At 42.3% G+C, this 16941-nt stretch overlaps 1 protein-coding gene and 1 long non-coding RNA gene across 8 annotated transcripts in view; one reads left to right on the plus strand and one right to left on the minus strand.

The window, feature by feature from the left end:
• The window catches only part of CNOT2 (CCR4-NOT transcription complex subunit 2), a 119184-nt gene extending 105541 nt beyond the window's left edge, over positions 1-13643 (minus strand). For 2 of the 7 annotated variants that reach the window (XM_056130670.1, XM_056130666.1), the window contains exon 1: positions 13521-13643. Coding sequence is in view for 4 of the 7 variants with exons in the window: in XM_056130665.1 (XP_055986640.1) it covers positions 13521-13525 (5 nt within the window). In the remaining 3 variants the exon portion in view is untranslated. The remainder of the gene's footprint in view (positions 1-13520) is intronic. The other 5 variants (XM_056130668.1, XM_056130665.1, XM_056130664.1 and 2 more) reach the window with 5 other exon arrangements.
• On the plus strand, positions 13519-15929 carry LOC130038866 (uncharacterized). Its single transcript, XR_008794804.1, has 3 exons — positions 13519-13655; positions 14877-14955; positions 15638-15929. It is a non-coding gene; the product is annotated as an uncharacterized LOC130038866 (long non-coding RNA).
• The last annotated feature ends 1012 nt before the right edge of the window (positions 15930-16941 follow it).

Here is a 16941-nt window from a genome sequence, read left to right on the forward strand (position 1 = left end):
TTAGTGGTACAAAGGAATACAAAGGGAGGAATAAAGAAATAACTGAAAAAAACAAGTAATTTCATTATAATCACTAATAACCAGGATTCATTACTAGAGTATTTACATATGCTTAACGAGCCTTCATTTTTGTCTTTAATTCTTATCAGCAACATCAGATGGTATAAATGAACAAAAAGGTGAGGCTCTTCAATACTAATATTTCGGTATATATGTAATAAAGTTTGAATCAGAATTCATCATCTGTGGCAGATTTTCCAAACACAGCATCTGTTTCAAAAGTGAGTATAAATTCAAAGATAAATGATCTTTTTCTCAACTTCCAAAAAATAAATACGTGGCATGGGATACTTGTTTTAAAACTCTGGAATAGTTACTGCACATAAAGAAAAAGAGATGGTAACACTGCTAAGAACCTCTGGCCAGGTGTTTTGTATGTCTAATGTAAACACATCTATACAGGACATTTTATTCATTTTAAAGAATTGGAAACTAAGGCACAGAGAAGAAACTTGCTAAGGATAAATATACAACACAAATTTTCAGAAGCAGACATAAATCTACCAAGTGGAAAGCCAATACTCTTCCTATTAGATTTATCATTCTGTAGGGCGTTCGCCTTACAAGCGGCCAACATGGCCGACCCGAGTTCGATTCCTCCGCCCCTCTCGGAGAGCCTGGCAAGCTACCGAGAGTATTCGATATGCCAGACACAGTAACAATAAAGTCTCCAATGGAGACGTTACTGGGCCCGCTCGAGCAAATTGACGATCAACGGGAGGGCCTTTACCTTTATTATTGAATACACGGGCTTCAGATAAAACAATGCTAAAATGTTATTGCTTTATATACTTAACATACATAAAATACTATATATATTTAACACAATGTCATGGAAAAAATTCCTGGTAGAGGGTTTAAAAAAAAAGGTCCAGATTCTAAAAACAAAATTACATCCTTTAAGATGTAAACTGTGGCTAATTCTCATTTGCCTTGTAGCTCACCTTTAAGCAGAAAGTCCAACTCCAAAAATAAAAAAAATCCCAGAAAACAAAAACCCCACAAGAGCCTTTAATTCTTAAGTCACCTCATGAGGCAAGTAGTTATTTATCCATATTTTTAGAACGAGAAAAGTTTAGAGAAGATGTCATAACAGCTAATTAAAAGCGTTAAAACTACCGACTACCATTCTGACTAGCTAGAACCTAAAACTTGAAGAACAAGTAAAATCCAAGCATAACTAAACTCTCTCTAATGCTAAGTAGTTTAACCCACTCCATTTTATTCAGTTTAAAATGAACCAACTGGGGTTGGAGCAACAGCAGGTAGGGTGTTTGCCTTGCAGCATCCCATATGGTCCCCTGAGTACCGCAGGGGTAACTCCTGAGTGTAGAGCCAGGAGTGACACCTGTGCATTGCTGGGTGTGACTCAAAAAGCAAAAATAAATAAATAAAATAAAGCAACTGACAATATTAACCCAGGCTTCTTTTAAGTCATCATAGTAGAATCATTAATTTCTGCCATAAAAAAAGCATATGATGCATTTATAGTGAAACTGAATTTTAGAGAATCAATTTTTTTAAATTTTAAAAACATACATTTGGGCTTTTTTGCATACCAAAATTAACAAATACCACTACCAACCTAACATAAATGCAACTATGTTGTGTATAGTAGTTTCATGAAGCATACAAACATGTTAACATTGTGGGGAAAAAAAACCACTTCTATACTTAGCATGTATACTATACTTCTCTATTTACTATGTATAAAGTATCAGTTCCTTTACACGGTATCACTAATTAAGATTCTTTTTAGCATTGCTCTACTGTATTGAAGTAATGTTAAGTCTGATGCCTAAAATAAAAGTAAAGTAAAGGCCCTCCCGTTGATCATCGATTTGCTCGAGCGGGCCCAGTAACGTCTCCATTGGAGACTTTGTTGTTACTGTGTTTGGCATATCGAATACGTCACGGGGAGCTTGCCAGGCTCTGCCGTGTGGGCGAGATACTCTCGGTAGCTTGCCGGGCTCTCCAAGAGGGGCGGAGGAATCGAACTCGGGTCGGCCATGTTGGCCGCTTGTAAGGCGAACGCCCTACCGCTGTGCTATAGATGCCTAAAATAATGTCAAATAATGGCATTCAAATCTTACTGGCCCTAGAGATGGTACAGTGGGTAGGATGCTTGCCTTACCCACAGTCAACCCAGGTTTTAATTCCAAGCACCCAATATGGTCCCCTAAAATGATAGGAGTGACTCCTGAGTGAAGAGTAATCCCTGAGGACTACTAGGTGTAGTCAAAAAAAAAAAAAAAACAAAACTTACTGATCCTAAAACTTATTTATTACCCAATTTCCACCCATTATAAAAACTTTATTTTGTTTTCGGGGCCACACTCAGCAGGGCTCAGGACTTACTCCTGGCTCTCTCAGGACTATATGGGATGTCAGGGATGGAAGCTGTGTCAGTCGAGTGCAAGGCAGGTGTCCTACCCCCAAACTTTTAACCATTGGCACTGCATATGTATAACAAGTTCTCCAGTAAATACAAACTAGCATTTCCAAATCTAACATTCTTGCTTTTTTCTTAAATACTGCCATAAGCATCAAAATGCTAGTATTAAAGAGGTCGGAGTGATAGTACAGCGGATAAGGCATTTGCCTTGCATGCGGCCGAACCAGGTTCAATCTTTGGCATCCCATATGGTTCCCCAACCATTGCCAGGAGTAATTCCTGAGTGCAGAGCCAGGAGCAAACCCTGAGCATCACTGGGTGTGACTCAAAAAGAAAAACAAATAAATAAATTTAAAACACCTTAAATGTAGTTGTCATTTTTCAGAATCCTGTCAACAGGGAAATAATTTATACGAAAACATAAATTTTCAAAATTTTCATACACAATACTATGAAGCTTATAATTTTAATTTTAAATCTAATGTAAAGCTTAATTTCCTTACCAAGCATAAACCTTATGTTTGAAAAAAACTGATCAGAGGCAGAAAAGATTGCTCAATGGGTTATAGCTCAATATGCTTTGCATATAGGAGGCCCAGGTTTGATCCTTGTACTGAGTGGAAGTAGCCACAGCACCACCGACTGTGGCTCCCCCCAAACAAAAAAGAAACATTTTGATGAAATACTCCTTACCATGTATGAACTGACACCTGGGTTTAAGGATGTAGCTCAGTGGCAGAATGCTTGCCTTATACAATGAGGTTTGATCACAATGAGTTTGATCCCCAGTTCCACAAAAAAAAAAAAAAAAAAAAAAATCACTCCTCCTTAACCAATTTCTTTTGATCAAAAACCTGCAACAAAACCTACAGATTACTGAAGTTAGTTTTATACTAAGTTCCTCCCCAAGTAGGGAGTTCCATTTGCTTTCACTTCTACTTTGCAAAAACAAATACATCTATCGATTAACTTTGCCATTCTCCAAATCCAGCATATTCTTTCAAGCTTGTTTATTTCAATGCTGATCCACTATGCTGTCCCACTTTAACTGCAAATCACCCATAAGAATTCAGTTCAAATATCAGCCCCTAAAACCAAATTCACGCACAGGAGAAAGTGTAAAAGTTATTGCACCTGCCTTGCATGTAGCTTACCCAGACTGAATACTAACCCCCCCCCCCCCCCCCGCAACTCCAAGAATGACTCCTGAGCACAGACCCACTATTAGCCACAAGAGAGCACTATAAGGTGTTACCCATCACCTCTCCTCATAAAAACAAACTAAAAACCAATTCACTAACTCTCAACAAGGCTACCCTACTCAATAGGCACTGTATCCAAAGCATAAGGCATAAAAACTAAGTAGTCATGTGGCATATAATAATATTAACTGAATTGTAAAGAAAATCTGGTTAATATCTGATTTATTATTTTCTAAGAAAAAGCAATCTGTGCATTCATCTGGGGAATATAAAGTAACAAATTGGGAGACTAACACCCAAGAATAGCCGAGATAAGTACCAGGAGGTTCACTCCATGGCTTGAAGGCCAGCTGCACATGCTGAGGGAGAAGGCAGCTCAGATAGAGGGGAGCACCAAGTAAAGGGTGTTGGGAGGACCCTCTCAGGATGAGAGATGCATGCTGAAAATAGACTATAGATGATAGCCTCTCAATGCCGCTTTGCAAACCACAGCACCCAAAAGGAGAGAGAGAACAAAAGGGAATGCCCTGCCACAGGGGTGGGGTGGGATGGGGGGTGGGAGGGATGCTGGGAGCATTGGAGGTGGGGAATGGGCACTCAATCATTGTATAACTGAAACCCAAGCACAAAAATTTGTAAGTCTACAACTGTACATCATGGTCTTTCACTAATAAAAACTAAAAAAAAAAAAAATTCTTCCACTTCGTAATAACCATGGTGTTTGGAGATAAAATCATGTCCAATCCGAAAAGAAAAAGCAATCTGAAACTTTGCAAAATTAAACTTTCTTAAAAGGTTTTATTCTATACAAATAAAAAATTAATTTTGGTCTAGTTTATTTGCTAATACAGGAAACAAGTCTCAATGAAAAATAACCCCTTCTCTCCAAAGTTCTTCACAAAATTACAGGCATTTTCAGCAGCTGAAAAGAATATAGATACTTTACCATCTATCCATCCCCTTTAAGATTATTCCTATTTATGCAGCAAGTACTAAGTAACTGCTTGTGAAATCTGACACCCACAAGTATGCTGTTAGACCCTATCCCCAGAGACTCTTAATGTTCCTGAGTGTAAAATCATCACCCAGAATTTGCATACCTTTTTTTTTTTTGTTTTGTTTTTTGGGTCATGCCTGGCAATGTACAGGGATTATTCGTGGCTCTGTACTCAGGAATTACTCCTGGTGGTGCTCAGGGGACCATAGGGGATGCTGGGAATCGAATCTGGGTCGGCCATGTACAAGGAAAACATTCTACCTGCTGCGCTATTGCTCCAGCCCCTGAATACCTTTCTTTCTTTCCTCTTTTTTATTTTTCAAGGAGGAGGGCGTTTGGGCTACACTTCACTGAACTGAAGGCTTACTCTTGACTGTCATCAGGCACCACTCATGGTTGTGCACAGAGAACCATATGTGGTGCTGAGGATGGAACCTGTGATGGTCACATGCAAGACAAACACCCTACCCTGGTCATGGCGCTATTCTTTTTAGCCCCTGTATTTTTGTTATTGCAATTATTACTATCTATAATTATGCACACTTTCTCCTGTAGGGTCAGAATCTAGTCGAAATACCTAGAATGCTAACTTCCAAGTAATAGAACCTAAGTATTTTGGGTTTTTTTTTCTATTGTTGTGGGGCCACACCTGAAGATGTTCTGGGTTACTCCTGGTTCTGTACTCAGGAATTACTACTTCCAATGCTCCAGGGACCACATGGAATAGGGGGATCCAACTAGGATCAGGTGCCTGCAAATACGCTATATCTCCAGCCTCCAGAACCTAAACTATAAACTATTTCTATCGAAAATTTTCTCTCAAACAATGAATCTTACGAATTCTGCCTCTGCAGAGAAAAGAAAGTCATGAATGTTTTAAAAACACACACCGGAGAAACAAAACAGGGGTAAGGCGCTTGTCTTCCAAGCTGCCAACACTAGTTCAATCCCTGGAATCACTTATTATCCCCCAAATACTGACAAGAGTGATCCCTGAGTACAGAGCAAGGAGCAAGCCCTAGGTGTGGCCCAACCCTCCTGCTGAAACACAATTTAAAAAAAAATTAAAAGCACATAATTTTAGACTGGGTATCATGCTCTTAAGAGATCAAAACCAGGTTTTCAAACGGCTCTCAAGCATCTCATAAGCAGTCACAGTTTGAATTCCCAGACTCACTTGACTACAACTGGATTATATCTATGAATCTATTTTAGGACGCATGATTCACACACATATTTCACATGAAAGTGCATTTGTATGTGTTTTAGATTTTAATACTCTAAAAACTGCTATCCGCTGCCAGCTAATTTTCTATAGATTTCAAATAACATGGCTGTATCGGTTTGAATAGATTACAAAGGCTATTGTTCTAATTTTACAAATCTGAGGCTAGATACTCTTATTTAAAAAAATTAAAGCACTGATTTTGTTTATTACTAAATCAACGTTTTTAGGTGCATCTGCGCGACACATGACCTCAGGAAATTATCTTACAAATAAAATTGTATGAAGCAGCACTGGGGGACTGGAGAGAGTATATCAGGCAGGTGGCATGCCTTGCATGCAGCTGGCCAGGGTTCAATCCCTGGAACTGTATATGGTCCCCTGAACCATGCCACACCACAGAGTGCAGAGCCAGAAGTAAGCCACCAGGTGTGGCCCCAAAACAAAAACCACAAAGTTGCAATGGTATGATACACTGCCATTATCTATTCTCACAATACTGTTTTTAAAGTGTGGTGGTTCTTGATGTTTTCAATTTCCTAAGTATTAACAGAAAGCCAAGCTTCAAATAAAAAATGTCTAACTACTGTTTCAAACTTCTATATTAAGTATCCTGAACAACTAAATGAGCAGCTGAAAATAAAATTTTCCCTTCCACCAACTTAACTGGATAAATTAGGCTTTTTCCCTTTAGTTAATACTAAATGAAAGAAAGATGTTGAGTCAGTTCAAGGATAAAACTATCTTCCTGGGGCCAGATAGATAGTACAGTGGATAGTGTGCATAACTGACCGGGGTTCAATCCTTCACACCCCATGATACCCTGAATCCCACCAGAAGTGAATCTCTAATCATGGAGGCAGGAAGAAATAAGCCCATAAACCCTGAGCATTACCAGGTGTGGCCCAAAAAAGAAAATTTAGAAGCTGAGAATTAAGAGCTCCTTTTTAATTTGTTTTGGTTTTGGGTCACACAGAGCTATGCTCAGAGCATACTCCAGACTCTGAGCTAAGGATTCACTCCTAGTTGGTGGGGCTCGGGGGAACCATAGAAGGTGTCACGGACTGAACACCAGCTACATGCAAAGGATGCATCCTACCCACTGCACTATCTCTCCAGCATCCAAGTACTAACTTTCAAAATAATTAAAGCAGATTAAATTTTAATAGTTAAATTTTAATATCAACAAAGTTGGATTGAACAACCATTGAAAAGTTAACATCAAAATGACAACCCTATAAATTTAAGAAAATGCGTGACAGATTTCCAAGTGTACTTTATTCATTTAAAATTATAAATTTTAGTCACCATGACTTACAATTTTACAATATTGTCAATGATAAGGTTTTATGAATAAAACATTCCAGCACCACACCCGCCAGAGTGTGAAGTATTATTTTTAATGTTTAGTAAAAGAACGCTAAAAGGAATCATGGTGTGGTAAATTAATTGATTACTAACAACCTATGAAAAACTCTTATACAAACAGAAAAGTAAACTAAAAATATGCATGAAGAAAAAGCAAAATTTACAATGTAAAAAGTAACACAAAAACACATCCTTGCCAAATATGAGCAAAACCAAATGTTCCTCTCCCAAACACATTGTATTACATAATCAGTCACTACATTTTATCCAGATGCTGATATAAAATGGAGCTATGTTTTAACTCCAAGTATATAAACGAAAAATGGTATATCAGTGCTTGAAAAAAAAATCATTACTTAAACTGCCAGGACACATAATTTCATCCATTAAGGAAAAACACTTAAATATAGTAAAAGCAGAAAAAGGTATTGGTGTTCAGAGTACCAGATAAAAATTTCCTTTAAAAAAATAGGGCCAAAGAGATAGTACAGGAATAGTGCGCTGGACTTGCATGCAGCAGACCCATGTTTGATTCCCAGCACCTCATATGATTGTACCACCATGGTCTCTCCAAAAATAACCATCTTCTCAGGGCTAGACTGCATATGGCCTACCCTGGTTTGACACCTGCACACTGGGTTTAATATCAGCTCCATATAGGTTACTCAGCACTGCCAGGAGTGAGTTAATTCCTGAACAGAGAAATAGAAGTACCGACAAGTGTGACAAAGAATTATCTTCTCAGGCTGGAGAGACAGTTGAACTGGTTGAGCACTTGCTTTGAAAGGAGGAGGCCCAAGTTTGATGACCAGTACCACATGGTCCCTGGTCCTCAAGAAACACTGAGAGCAATCAATAAGCCAGGTGTGCTTAAAATCCCAAAAGAGAAATTACCCTTTCTAGTTTTAATGTCACTGTCCTCCCATTGTTCATCGATTTGCTCGAGCGGACCCAGTAACGTCTCCATTGTGACAACTGTTACTGTGTTTGGCATTTTGAACACGTCACAGGTACCTTGCCAGGCTTTGCCATGCGGGTGACATACTCTCAGTAGCCTGCCGGGCTCTCAGGGAGGGGCGGTGGAATCGAACTCCGGTCAGCCATGTTGGCCGCTTGCAAGGCAAGTGCCCTACCCACTGTGCTATCGCTCCGGCCTATATATATATATATATATATATATACATATATATACACACACACACACACACACACACACATATGTATATACATAGATATATATACCTCGTTTGGTTGGGGGGGAGGGTTGCCGAAAGATAGGTAGGTAAGGGCACTTAATTGCACACAGCAAACTCCAAGCACTCCATATGACCCCCTGAGCACTGCCAGGAGTGATCCATAAGTGGAGTCAGGAGTAAGCCATGAATCCAAGGTGTGACCCCAAAACCTATGTATATTTTCAGGGGTGGGGTGTAGCTCACCAGTAGAGCCCTTTCCTTTCATGTATGTGGCTCTGGATATAACTCTCAGCACAGTTTAACAAAAATCCATTTTTAGGGCTTTTGGATTATCCATGAAGATATATTAAATCACCTCACACAACTTTTATTAAAGGAAAATGGGATCCAAACTAGAAAAATCAAGCACTAAGAGTAAAGAGAAATAAGTTGACTTCAAAACAGCTAAATTTAATAGGAACTCAATAGTTAAAACAATTCCAAATATTTATTAGTCTGAGTAAAAATATAAAATGTCTCCTTCAACCAATGTTCTTAACCACAGAAAATACAACTAGAAATATAGACCTAAATGCTGCAAAATAGTCTCCTATTACTAGCATCCCTCCCCATCTCACTTTAACTACACACATTTCTTGAAGATACTGGTTACAAGTTACCTATAGACAATTAAGTTGCAAAACTGTAAGAAGGGATTCAAGGAAGTAAATACAAGATGCCTTTCTCTCAACCCCTCTCCCCTCTTTTAATCTATTGTCTCTGATCTGTGAAATGAGAAACAGAACACTCTCAGAGTATTAAGTGTCAAGTGACAATCCAGTTCTGTTTACTGCGTATTTACTGATAACCTAGTAAGCCCATATACTACAGAAAACAGTAAATGAATGCAAATACAAATAAGACAAAGTACTACCTTACAGGTGCTCACAATACAGTTGAGGTTATAATGGTTGGCTGGGATGGACAGTCAATTACAACGGTGTGGCACATTAACAGAAGTCAGAATACAATTAGAGTAGCTGAAGGATTCAGTGAGTCAAAAAAGGTTTCATTGAGGAGAAAGGGACACCACAAGAAAGCTTTTAACAGTGAAGTTTATCAAACACCAGAATATTCTCATTCTCTCTCTCTCTCTCTCTCTCTCTCTCTCTCTCTCTCTCTCTCTCTCCCTCTCCCTCCCTCTCTCCCCCCCCTCCTCCACCCCTCTTCTCCCCCTTTCTCTTCGGGGTAAATCACATGCATGTTCAAAATAACTAGGACATCTAAAAATTTCTAGTCCAAGTATCCCCTCCACAATGAAATTGCTTTCCCCGAGATAATTCATCACATTCCACATACTAAGTTATAAAATGCTACCGTAAAACAAGTATCACAAAACATTTTATTACTTCATAATACTGCATCCCTTCGAGAGATTTGCAACTATATTTCAAGAACAAGTTGTCAGGTTGAGAATCTTTTTCCAAATCATACCCCAGTTTTATAGGCAAAATAAAGAACAAGCCATATTAGCATACCTATCATAAGAGTTTCAAGAACTTTTAAAAGGTGGGTTCAGAAAATAGAGCTCAGGAGGCTGAGTACATGCTTTGTATTCAAGAGGCCCAGGCTCATGCCCAGCACTACATGGTCCCTGAGCACTGGTAAGAGTGACCCCTGAATATGAGCATGTGTGGTCCATTATCCCCTCCAAAAGAATTTTTAGAATGCCAAGCAAAAATTAAAGCAACAAGAATTATATAGTGGGAGGGTGGGAGGCAGAGATGTAGTTCAGTGGCAAAATACTTGCCTTATATGTGTGAGGCTCTGGGTTCAACCCCCAACATCACACAAAAAAAGAAAAATATGTAATGGTTAATTTTAAAAAGTATTCAATGAACAAAAGCCCTAATACTTAAAATCCAAATACCATTCTATTTATTTTGAAAGACTGGCTTTCTACATGAGCAATTTTAGTGTGTGAGTGTGCATGTGCATCTGTGTGTGTGTGTGTGTATCTTTCCATAATAAATATAACAATGAAATTCAATTCCTTTTTCGTGTCACAGAAAGAATTCATCCTTAGTAAGTCACCTGTTTCATCAAGCAGGACTCCTATCACAACACTATATGCCATTACATCAATATTGTTCATTCATAATTCTATTCAAACTGTTACAGGAAAACTCAGACTAACAGAGCCTCAAGACTGCCCTACCCAATGCCTTAATTTCTTTTACTTCTTTGTATTACAGAATATACTAGAGTAACAGAATCTCTCCTGTAAGACTGAATCACTACTTGAAAAAATTGTTCTCAAATGCCTTTTTAAGCAGGCACATGTAAGTATGCTTTTAAATATTAAACTTTCCACAATAAAATTTTTTTTAAAAATTCAAAAATTACTATTCACACTGCTTTTAAAAGCTAAAATTGAATTATTTTCAATTTTTATTTTATGAATGTCTTCATTTCATTTCATATAAACATAAGAAATATGCATTTTATTTGCTACTGGAAAACATAAAAGTCAAATTGTCACTAAAAAGGAAGAAACAATAATTTCAGACTGTGAAAAGGGTTCTTTTGAAAGACAAATATTTCTAGTATCAGTATCGAATAAATAAAATACAAAAACTGAGGCACACTATTAATAAAACCTACCCTAAGACCTAAAATAATTATTTTTGAACAAAGAGCATTTAAGTTGTAACTAAATGTGACGTGTCTGAAAAAAAAAATCAAACAGTAAATCAAACATCCTAAGTTACTAAGTAAAAACATAGGTAGTAATTAGTTCTCTTGGGGAAAACTTTCATAAAATTTTATCTTCAAGCAAGTACTTCTCAAAGGAAGGGATATAAATGACCCATACTCCTGCATTTTGCCTTCATATTCCTACCACTTAAATTTACTTTAAAATGAAAAGAAGAAAATTAAGGCTATTTTTGTTGCTTGGTTAAAATTGCAAGCAATCCTCATTCCCTCACTCAGATCAAGAGCATCTGATTAGGTTAGAGCTACCTCTATAGAGTAAACATAGAATATAAGGATTCTGTCATCAAATGATGCTTACATTTGTTTTTTATTGATGTAGCAATAAGAAGGTTGCTAAACATGTGAAGCAATTTCTTAGTTTTGTCTAAAACACAACGACCACAATTCAAATGGGGGAGTGGGGGTAAGGAGAAAAGCTATCATAAAGTGAAGAAGTAATATTCTTTTTTTCTTGCATTGTTCCTTTAGACTTATTACAAAACAACTGCAAGAGTAGTTAAACACGCACACAAAGCTTACTAATGATATGGAGATCCATTAAATATCAATGAAGAGATCTGAATGTAGACATATAACCTCTTGAATGCAGTCAATTAGCCATTTCAGGCCACTGATTCTTAATCAACTGTTTAAACAGTTTAAACCTGGAATAGTTATCTTTCACAACTTCAAGACGTGCTCAAAAATGTTTAGGAAATAAGCTGTCTAATACAGCAAGTATTCCCCAAACGACTGGCATATATTTTAAAATTTCTGTCCATCCCTGCCATACTTTATTTCCACTGTCTTTCAAAAGACAAATCAAAAGTTGCATTTGTGATCCTAAAGCTCTCAATATTCCTAACTTAATCAAGTTTTCAGGAAATGTGTTCAACTTCGGATTCTAAATGATCCCCTGTGAACAGATTTTGTTCACTCTGTACCTTCAACCATTTCACCTTTGGAATCTAAGGGCTAATATAGCAATGTACTTTAAAAAGTAAAAAAAAAAGGGGGGGGACCTTTCCAGGTTAAGGGGGATGTTTTGACCTCGAGATCAGTAAGAAACACAATGTGCAGCACACTCAGTCTTTTAGGTGGTGAAAGTGAAGGCATCTCCTAGGAGTCTAAGGAAGTAGATGCTCCGTTTCCTTCCGAGGGTGGTACCCGTATGTACGAATTTGGGGGCGATCAAACTGCTCAGCGAGCCGGGGATAAATGCAAACCCTTCAATCTTGGCAGGACTTTTTAATATAGGAAAACTACAACTCGCAGGAGCGAATGCTAGTTCCTGAGAGTTAAAGCCGCGGCTGCTTGGCTCCTAGACAGACAACAGAGCCTCAACTTAAAAACAAAACCAAACCAAACCACAAAACACACACATACACACACACACACGCACACACACAACACTACCGGGCCTCTTCTGAACATCTGTCTACGGTGAAAGTTTGAAGTTAAGACCCGAGACAGCAAAGGGTGGGAGTGGGGGGGCGCCGGATGTAGAAACCTAGGGGCTCGCAACTTCACCAAGCAGATGTCTCGGGTGTCCCCCCCGCCGCCCCCGGTCTCCGCGGGCTCCGGCCCCGCCACGGCACGGAAGCGACACCTCCGGGCGCGGTGGGAGAGGGAGGAAGCATCACAGCCGGCCTGCCTGCCTGCCTGGCAGCAGCCTCCGGGATCCCGGGGCCTGGAGGTTCCTGAGGCCCGTTAGCCAGTCCGGCGCCCCCCCCACCCCGCAGCGCCCCGCACACACGCCCTAACATCTCCACACTGTTGACACCCCGGCAACACACGAGTTTGCAGGGGATATTCGTGAGGGCATTGAGGAGAGCTGGAGGCCGCGGCGGCCGCTGGGGAGGCGGCGGCGGCGGCGGCGGCGGCTGCGGAGCCGGGCCTGGGCTGCCCGGCCGCCGCCGCTGCCGCCTTCTCCTCTTCCCCAGGAAGCAGCGCGGTGGCGGCTCCGCGGCTGGCGGGAGCCCGGGGAAGAGGAGTGTGGGGGAAGCCCCGGCGCCGGGCCCAGGCACCAGGCCGCGGCTCTCGAGCCGCCGCTGCAGCGACCCGACCACAGCGACGCTTTACGTCCCGTCCACCACCCTCCCCATACACACCCCCTCCCTCCCTCCCTCCCTCCGCCGCCGCCACCCCCCTCCCCGCTCTCCCTCTCTCGATTGGAGTCGAGACAAAAGCAACGGGAAGCGGAGCGCCGGGACGCTGCCCGCGGACCCCGGGCGCGGCCGGATCGGCCCCGAAGCATTCCCCCGCCTTGCGGGGGCCCCGAATCCGCCGCCCCCGCCGCGCGCCCCGCTGCTAGACTTCCGAAAATTTGCCAAAAACTCACCGCATGAATTTTCTTGTCCCGCGGATCCAAGATGGCGACGTATCCACCGCGGAGGCTGCTGGGAGCAGGACCTTTACCCTCTGACCCCGGCCGTGACCCCCGTCGTTCCGACTTCCCTCAAGGCGGCGGCGGAAGGTGGGAGCGGCGAGTGCCGACGGGACAGAGTTAGGGGCGGGGGGCGGGCGGGGGTAGCGGCTTCCCGCGCGTCCGAGAGGGGTAGGCAGCGGCTCCTCCCGGGCCTCCGCGGCGGCTCCCGCCAGCTCCCGGCGGCGGCCGGCCGACTCCCGGCGGGGCGGGGCGGAGCGGAGCGGAGCGGGGGCTTCGGCGGCCGCTGCGGCTGGAGGCCGGATTGCCGGGCCCCGGGTGCGAGGGGGCGGCGGGGTCCAGGGGCGGGGAATGGTGAGGTGGCGTCGGTCCGCCCTCCCCGGAGACGCGGAGCGTGTTTGTGTTTATATCGGACTCCCCGCCCTCCCCCGCGCTCCCCCGCCCGCCTGCCCGCCCGCCGGGGACGGCTGCAGCCGCATCCTCGCTCCTTCCCTCCGCGGGGAAGCGGGTCCGGCCGCCGCCCCCCGCCCCACCCCGCCGCCGGCCTCGGCCTCCCCAGACCTGCGATGCTGGTGCCCCCCGCTTCCCGGGACCCGCGGCAGGTCTGAGGAGCGCGGCCCCCGCCGCCGCCACCGTGGGTATTTCCTACCCCCGCGCCCCCTACCCCCGCCCTTTTCAATGCCGCGATTAACCCGGGGTGCAGGGGGAGCTGGTGTGGGGAGCATTTGTTCGGGGGAGCCCGCAGCCGGGGGCAAGGGGGGACGCCCCTCGGGTCCCTGAAACGAGGGTGGCTTGGCAGGACGCTTCGGGAAACTTCTCTGCGGGCCCGGAGCAGCCTGTTCACGCAGAGTGACATTCAGCTGTGCCCCTCTTTGAAGTCGTATCCCTCGACTCCTTTGTGTGCCAATAAACTCTTCGCTGTGTGTCCTTAACTCGGGGTTCAGACTTCGAAAGCACCCTCGGGGGCAGGTGTGTTTTTAGGGGCCGTGTGCTCTGCTTGGTTCCTCCGCTCCGTGCGAGCGAGAGGTTTTATCGGGGTCCTGTGCGATCCGGGAGGGGGGGGGCACTGGGGGCAAGGAGAGAGTCAATTAAATGCCCTGCAGCCCTCCTTGGCTCTTTTTTTTTTTTTTTTGCCCGATTAGAATCCTTTCCCTGCCCTGGCCCAAACTCACCGCCACACCAGTCTCTGGAAGGGCAAAGGATATAATCCTCATCAATGGCAAGAAAAGTCAGCATCCTATGAAATAAAAAGGTGCTGATTAGGTTTTTAGAATGCAAAGTATTTTGACAGCGTGTGGATTTATTTAACAGTTGCATGGTGGCGGTGAAAACTGCTCTTCCCGGTTCAGGTCATTGAACACTGCTTCACTGTTACTGCAGGAGAATTCAGGTAGGAGCAACACCTCTTATCTCCTCCCCCGTCACCCCTTTTCTTTCCTCCGAAGAGGATAGTCCCTCCCTCCTCACACTGTAAGATAAAGTGTAAAACATTTACTCCAAAGAATGCTTAAGGTGGGAAATGGGCACTGGTGGAGGGATGGATATTTGATCATTGTATAATTGAAACCCAAGCACAAAAATTTGTAAGTCTACAACTGTACCTCATGGTGTCTCACTAATAAAAATTAAAAAAATAAAAAAATATGCTTAATACATGAAGGTGAATGAATACAGGTGAGGCACCTGGGAGGTGGCTCAAAGGACCCACCATAGCACATGCTTTGCATGCTGGAGCAGGATTAGCTTCCCCAAGGGCTACTATACTTCGCTACTATTGTTCACCTGTACTGCCAGAAACCATACCTCCCTGCCCCCAAGTGCTTCAGGGTGTGGCCCCAAAACCAAAACAAATAAAGAATACATTGGTTACAAAGTATCTATTAATGGAATATGATATTGTAACATCAAGAGTTACCATTGTAGTCCGGGTTTACAGCTCTAGGCATGGAGGGGTAAATTTGGGCCACACCCAGCGATGATGGGGGAACCACACAAGATGGCAGGGATCAACCCGGGTCCACTGTGGGCCAGGCAGTGTACTATCCCTATACTATCTCTCCAACCCCACACAGGACTTTATTAAGGCCTGAAGATGACCTCATTATAACCATCTCCATTCACAAGTTTTGAATACTGTAAAGAGTGATAAAATTGAAATCACTTCGCCAAAGGATCTAATAAGATTTTGTTGCCTTGAATAAAGTCTTTTACTTTGAAATGAAAAAGACATTTTCATAGTAAATATGTGATGTGTGATTATTAGTAGAAAATAAACGTTCTTGAAAGTACTTTAGTAAATTTCTTTAGTAAAAATTTAAGGGATCAGAAGGATTCAAACCATTTAGCTTGACTCTAAATTGGTGCCCAAATTTTTGCAGAGATTGTGTGAATATATCTAATCTCCAACAGTGCTGATGTACCAGGTGAAAAATGTTTTACTTGGTTATTCATTAAGCATTCTGATTTTCTACACAGCTTGCTACCCAATCTTCTTTGCTTGGGGGCAGACAGTGACCATACTCTGCAGTGCCAGGGGTTACTCGTGGCTCAGTGCTGTGGGTCTTCCGTAGCAGTGCTAGGGGAATAATGCAGTACCAAGTGTACGCCTCCCACATGCTTTGGCACTTATACCCTTTAATTCTGTGCCATTTGTTTCCTTTCACCTATTGAAAATGTAGTTCTGGAGCCAGGAGATGTAGCTTAGTAGTAGAGCACTTGCACTGCTTATATGACTTCAGTTCCCAGCATGGTCCCTAAGCATTACTGATTGGGACCCAAAAAACAAAAACAAGAGGAAATGTAAGTTCCATGAAAGCAGGGACAGTGTCAGTTCTGTTCACCACTCTACCCCCCTCATCTAGTAGACATATGCGGTACCTTTGAGTGGATGAAACCATAAAAGAACCATTGAATAAATTAAAAAATCCTTATTCAAGGGTAGGTAGGCTTTGTTTTTTAAATGAAACCTTTTAAATGGTTTGCAAATCCTTATTCAAGGGTAGATAGGCTTTGTTTTTTAAAATGAAACCTTTTAAATGGTTTGCTTTAATACTAAATGTATAAATTCCAGGGTAGGAAGCCATTGGAAAATAGTGATGTTCTCTGGGACAAGTAATAGGTTACAAATTTTTAAAGAGATTTTCATTCGTGATAAGTCTGACAGGAGTCATAATGTTTGTTACACATTAATTTGGTTTTCAGGTATTGACAAGTGATTATTGTTTCTTGATAATACTGAAATGAGTTTAGTAAAACAGGACTTAATATTGCTGAAAGTATGAACTGGCATATTTCTAGAGTACAGTTTGGCAATATGTAGCAAAAGCCTTGAGCAAGTGTATTTGACCCAGCAAGTTCAGAAGTAAGAATACGTATC

The sequence above is a fragment of the Sorex fumeus genome, unplaced genomic scaffold (assembly GCF_029834395.1).
Source record: "Sorex fumeus unplaced genomic scaffold, SorFum_2.1 ptg000081l, whole genome shotgun sequence".
NCBI classification, from domain to species: Eukaryota; Metazoa; Chordata; class Mammalia; order Eulipotyphla; family Soricidae; genus Sorex; species Sorex fumeus.